This window comes from Arachis stenosperma, chromosome 7 (assembly GCF_014773155.1).
Source record: "Arachis stenosperma cultivar V10309 chromosome 7, arast.V10309.gnm1.PFL2, whole genome shotgun sequence".
Lineage (NCBI taxonomy): Eukaryota > Viridiplantae > Streptophyta > Magnoliopsida > Fabales > Fabaceae > Arachis > Arachis stenosperma.
Window position 1 is genome coordinate 34,280,074 of NC_080383.1, and position 6,756 is coordinate 34,286,829.

General features: G+C 37.1%; 1 protein-coding gene across 1 annotated transcript; it reads left to right on the forward strand.

Annotated features, from left to right (window-relative positions):
* The first annotated feature begins 5,892 nt into the window (after positions 1 to 5,892).
* On the forward strand, positions 5,893 to 6,276 carry LOC130939684 (secreted RxLR effector protein 161-like). Its single transcript, XM_057867776.1, has 2 exons — positions 5,893 to 6,058; positions 6,179 to 6,276. The coding sequence occupies exons 1-2, from the start codon at positions 5,893 to 5,895 to the stop codon at positions 6,274 to 6,276; spliced, it is 264 nt and encodes an 87-aa protein (XP_057723759.1).
* Positions 6,277 to 6,756: the final 480 nt, after the last annotated feature.

Sequence of the window (6,756 nt, forward strand, 5' to 3'; positions counted from 1 at the left end):
ACTCAATTTTCTTTACAAATTTTCTAAATTTTTATGTTTCAATTCATAATTTCTTGCATCAACATATTTCAAAATGTCATCCTTCAAATCAAATTAGTTTTCTAAGAACCCTAATTTCTAAAATCCCTTTTTCAAAAATTTCAAATATATCTTAATCCATAAAGACAAATTATTTTTCAATCCAATCCAACTCTTTTAAAGTTTGTTTTCAAAACTCAATTATCTTTTTAAAATCTTTTTCAAAATTAAAAATTCAAATCTATCTTTTTAATTATTATTCATATCTTTCTCTTTTTAAACTATATCTTTTTCTTATCATATCCATCTTTTATAAATCATATCTTCTATCTTATCTTTTTCTTATTTTCGAAAATTTCCCACCCCCTCCCTATATATTGAATTCGGCGCCCCTATCATCTTCACCATGCCACACTTGCTCTCCTCCTATCCCTCTTCTTTCTTCTCTTTTGCTTGAGGACAAGCAAAACTCTAAGTTTGGTGTGTTTATCCGTGATCACAAAAACATACTCATTAAGATCATGGCTCCTAAAGGAAAACAACCCACCCCAAGAGGCAAGAAAGAGAATACTCCAAAGCCACTTTGGAATCAAGGGAAGTTCTTAACTAAAGAACATTCAGACCATTACTACAAAATAATGAGTCACAGATCAGTGATCCCGGAAGTCAAATTTGATCTGAAAGAAGATGAATATCCGGAGATCCAAGAGCAAATTCGAAACAGGAACTGGGAAACTCTGGCCAATCCTGAAACGAAAGTGGGAAGGAACATGGTTCAGGAGTTCTATGCTAATCTATGGCAGACAGATAGGCAAAGAATAATTGGAGCTGCTCTCTATGACCATCGGACCTTAGTCAGAGGAAAGATTGTTCATACCCATCCTGACAAGATCAGGGAGATATTTAAGCTTCCTCAACTGAAAGATGACCCAAACTCCTTTAATAGGAGAATGATGAGGGTAAATAAAGGTCTAGACAAGATTCTAGAGGATATATGCATCCCTGAAGTCAGGTGGACCACCAGCACCACTGGCACCCCAATTCAACTCAAAAGAGAAGATCTAAAACCAGTAGCCAGAGGCTGGCTGGATTTCATTGGGCGTTCTATATTGCTCACCAGCAACCGTTCTGAAGTTACCATTAAAAGAGCAGTAATGATTCACTGCATCATGTTGGGAAAAGAAGTAGAAGTCCATCAACTGATCTCATGTGAGCTATACAAAATAGCAAACAGGAATTCCAAGGACGCTAGATTGGCCTATCTAAGCTTAATTTCTATGCTCTGCAAGGATGCCGGAGTAAAGATGGGAATAACAGAGTATATCCCAGTTGAGAGGCCAATCACTGGAATATCAATGGTCAGACAACAGCAACAAGATAATTCAGCCAAGAGGAGAGCACAGGAAGCCCTCCCAGAACTGCCTCAATTCGAATATTGGGGACATATTGAGGCTTCTATTTCTAAATTGCAAGAAGCTATGGACCAAATAAAGGAAGAACAGAACAATCAAAGTAGCATGCTTTGCAAACTGCTTAAGGAACAGGAAGAGCAAGGGCGTGATCTAAGGGAGCTGAAGCGCCAAAAAATTAATCCGAGAAAAGTACCCCACAGATTAGAGGAACATATATTCCTCAAAATAACAGGTTGTTGAGTTCCAATTTTTCTGCTTTAACTTAGTGATAGTGTTATTATAGAAATTTACCTTAGGAGATATATAGTAGTAGTAATTAGTATATCTATTTTGATTTTATTTCCAATTAAGCTATAATTTATTTTTCTCATCATCATCAGGCATGAATAAAGTAGTAGATTTTTTTTAGAATAAAGAAGTAATCTATATTTTTCGAGTTCTTAATAATAAAAATTATAATTAATTACATGTGGTGGCAATACTTTTTGTTTTCTGAATGAATGCTTGAACAGTGCATAATTTTTATCTTGAATTTTATGAACATTGGCTCCTGAAAGAATGAGGAACACGAAAAATATTATTGATGATCTGAAAAATCATGAAATTGATTCTTGAAGCAAGAAAAAGCAGTCAAAAAAAAAAAAAAAGAGAAGGAGCAGTAGAAAAAGCCAATAGCCCTTAAAACCAAAAGGCAAGGGTAAAAAGGATCCAAGGCTTTGAGCATCAATGGATAGGAGGGCCTAAGGAAATAATTCCAGGCCTAAGCGGCTAAACCAAGCTGTCCCTAACCATGTGCTTGTGGCATGCAGGTTCAAGTTACAAACTTGAGACTGAGTGGTTAAAGTCGTGATCCAAGGCAAATAGAGTGTGCTCAAGAGCTCTGGACACCTCTGACTGGGGACTCTAGCAAAGCAGAAAAGGTTCACCTAGTCATGTGTCTGTGGCATTTATGTATCTGGTGGTAATACTGGAAAACAAAGTGCTTAGGGCCACGGCCAAGACTCAAAATAACTGTGTTCAAGAATCAACATACTACACTATGAGAATCAATAATACTATCTAAATTCTGAGTTCCTCTGGATGCCAATCATTCTGAATTTCAAAGGATAAAGGGAGATGCCAAAACTGTTCAGAAACAAAAAGCTACAAGCCCTGCTCATCTGAATAAGAATCTGAGCTCCATTTAAAACTCTTAGATCTTATTACTTCTTAAATTCTTTCATCCTATTTTATTTATCTAGTTGCTTGGGGACAAGCAACAGTTTAAGTTTGGTGTTGTGATGAGCGGATATTTTATACGCTTTTTGGGGGTAATTTCATGTAGATTTTAGCATGTTTTAATTAGTTTTTAGTTAAATATTATTAGTTTTTAGGCAAAAATCATATTTCTGGACTTTACTATGAGTGTGTGTATTTTTCTGTGATTTCAGGTATTTTCTGGCTGAAATTGAGGGAGCTGAGCAAAAATCTGACTTAGGCTGAAAAAGGACTGCTGATGCTGTTGGATCCTGACCTTCCTGCACTCGAAATGGATTTGTTGGAGCTACAGGAGTCCAATTGGCGCGCTCTCAACGGCGTTGGAAAGTAGACATCCAGGGCTTTCCAGCAATATATAATAGTCCATACTTTGCGCGAAGATAGATGACGTAACTTGGCGTTGAACGCCAAGTACATGCTGCTGTCTGGAGTTAAACGCCAGAAACACGTCATGATCCGGAGTTGAACGCCCAAAACACGTCATAACCTGGAGTTCAACTCCAAGAAAAGCCTCTACTCGTGGATAGCTTTAGTCTCAGCCACAGCACACACCAAGTGGGCCCCAGAAGTGGATTTCTGCACCAATTATCTTAGTTTACTCATATTTTGTAAACCTAGGTTACTAGTTTATTATTTAAACAACTTTTTAGAATTATTTTGTACCTCATGACATTTTCAGATCTGAATTATATACACTTTGATGGCATGAGTCTCTAAACTCCATTGTTGGGGGTGAGGAGCTCTGCAGCGTCTCGATGAATTAATACAATTACTTTGTTTTCCATTCAAACACGCTTGTTCTTATCTAAGATGTTCATTCGCGCTTAATTATGGAGAAGGTGGTGATCTGTGACACTCATCACCTTCCTCAATCCATGAACGTGTGCCTGACAACCACCTCCGTTCTACATCAAATTAAATGAGTATCTCTAAGATTCTTTAATCAGAATCTTCGTGGTATAAGCCGGATTGATGGCGGCATTCATGAGAATCCGGAAAGTCTAAACCTTGTCCGTGGTATTCCGAGTAGAATTCTGGGATTGAATGATTGTGACGAGCTTCAAACTCCTGAAGGCTGGGCGTTAGTGACAGACGCAAAAGAATCAATGGATTCTATTCCAACCTGATTAAGAACCGACAGATGATTAGCCGTGCTGTGACAGAGCATAGGAACGTTTTCACTGAGAGGATGGGAGGTAGCCATTGACAACGGTGACACCCTACATAGAGCTTGCCATGGAAGGAACCTTGCGTGTGGGAAGAGGATTTTAAGGAAAAGTAGAAATTCAAAGGACAAAGCATCTCCAAAACTCCAACATATTTCTCATTACTGCACAACAAGTAACGATTTGATTCTCTTTTATTTTTCTAATAATTCCAGACACTTTTACTTCTTACAATTAAATCCAAATAATCTTATTGGCTTCCTGACTAAGATTAATAAAATAAACATAGTTCGTTTCAACAAAAAAAATCTCCGTGGGATCGACCCTTACTCACGTAAGGTATTACTTGGACGACCCAGTGCACTTGCTGGTTAGTGGTACAAAGCTGTGTTAAATAGTCCATTAATATTGGCATACACAATTTCATGCACCACCTGGCACACCAGATCAAAATGGTGTAGTTGAAAGAAGAAATAGGACTTTGCTGGATATAGTGAGGAGTATGCTTAGCAACTCCAATCTTCCTTTATCCTTGTGGAGTGAAGCCTTTAAGACAGCCGTGTATATATTAAATAGAATTCCAACAAAGACAGTTTCTAAAACACCATTTGAGCTATGGAAAGGTTGGAAACCTAGTTTGAATCATATACACATTTGGGGTTGTCCTGCTGAAGTTCGGGTTTATAATCTACAAGAAAGGAAGTTGGACCCAAGGACGATGAGTTCCTATTTTATCGGCTATGCAAAAAATTCTAATGGTTACAGATTTTATTGTCCCTCCTATTCAAGCAAAATAGTTGAATCTAGAAATTCAAGGCTTTTAGAGCATGATGTGGAAAGTGGGAGAAATCATCCTCTTAAAGTTATTGAGAATGATAATGTTTGTCAAACCTCTTTATGTACAAGAGTGATTATTCAATACAATGTCCATACAGATAGGGTTAATGTAGAACAACCTATTACTGATATTTCACATCATGAAGATAATGTTCAAGTAGATCATATGGTGGAGGATCAAACTCTTCATAATAAAAATGTTGTTCAAGAACATTTTATTCAAGAGCAACTTCAAGAAGAGGGAGAACCTGTTATGCCACTACCTTTACAAGAGGTGATCAGCATTAAGAAGATCAACAAGAATAAGAAAGCATGCAATTTATATTGTCTATGTAGTGTATCTTCTTGAGTCTGACTATGATGTTTGTGATGAAAAGGACCCAACGACGTTTTCACAAGCAATGAAAAGTTGTAATTCCAATTTATGACTAGATGTTATGAAGGATGAAATGAATTTTGTGGTCACACAACTAAGTTTGGGATCTTGTAGAATTGCCTGATGGAAAAAAGGCCATTGGCTATAAATGGGTCTTTAAAACCAAGAAGGATTCATCAGGCAATATTGAGCGCTACAAGACTCGACTTGTTGCCAAAGGATTTACTCAAAGGGAAGGAGTTGACTACAGAAAAACCTTTTCGCCTGTTTCAAAGAAAGACTTTTTCCGCAACATTATGGCATTGGTAGCATACTTTGACATGGAATTGCATCAAATGGATGTGAAAACGGCCTTCCTTAATGGAGATTTAGAAGAAGAGGTCTATATGAGACAACTCGAAGGGTTTATCTCAAGTGCTGGTAAGGAGTTAGTTTGGAAGCTTAAGAGAGCAATGTATGGTCTTAAGCAGGCTTTTCGACAGTGGTATTTAAAGTTTCACAATGTGATTCCTTCATTTGGCTTCATTGAGAATATTTCTGATCAATGTATATATCACAAAGTTAGTGGGAGCAAGATCATATTTCTCATCCTATATGTAGATGATATTTTACTTGCAATAAATGAGTTAGGGTTGTTACATGAAGTGAAACAATTTCTCTCTAGACATTTTGATGTGAAAGATATGGGTGATGCATCTTATGTCATTGGCATAAAGATTCATAGGGATAAATATAAAGGAATTTAGGTTTATCTCAAGAAGCCTATATTAATAAAGTTCTTGAGAGGTTTAAAATGTAAAATTATTCACCAAGTGTTGCACCTATTATGAAAGATGACAAATTTTGTTTAGATCAATGTCCCAAAAATGAACTTGAAAAGGAACAGATGCAAAATATTCCTTATGCTTCAGTCGTTAGAAGCCTGATGTATGCTCAAGTCTGTACAAGACCTGACATTGGTTTTGCTGTTAGCATGTTAGGAAGATATCAAAGTATTCCAGGAATTATTCATTAGAGAACTACAAAGAAGGTCTTAAGGTATCTTCAAGGGACTAAGGGTTTCATGCTTACATATAGACGAACCGACAATTTGAAAATTATTGGATATTCAGATTCAGACTTGGCGAAATGTATTGATTCTAGAAAGTCAACATCAGGATATATCTTTATGCTTGCTAATGGAGCAGTATCTTGGAAGAGTGCAAAATAATCACTTGTAGCTACTTCTACCATGGAAGCCGAGTTCATTGCTTGTTTTGAGGCTACATCACAAGCTGTTTGGTTAAAGAATTTCATCTCTGGGTTTAAGATTATGGATTATATCTCTAGGCCATTGAGAATATATTATGACAATTCAGCTGTTGTATTTATGGCTAAGAATAATAGAAGTAGTAGTCGAAGTAAGTACATTGATATTAAATACTTAGCCATTAAAAACCGAGTTAGGTCTAATGAGGTACAGATAGAGCATATTAGTACTGTTCATACCCTGGGTCGAGTTGTCCGACCCGGGATGTTCAAATAGCAAAGCGACCGACCTCTTTAGGTCAAGCATACCGACTTCTTTACGAAGAAGTCGGTCAAAGCGACAGGAAAAGCCCAAAGAAGGGCCCAACTCAAGGAACACGACCCAATACCTAAAGGCCGCCCAAGCTTACAGAGAGAAGGGCGGTTCCCTTGAAGATAAGAT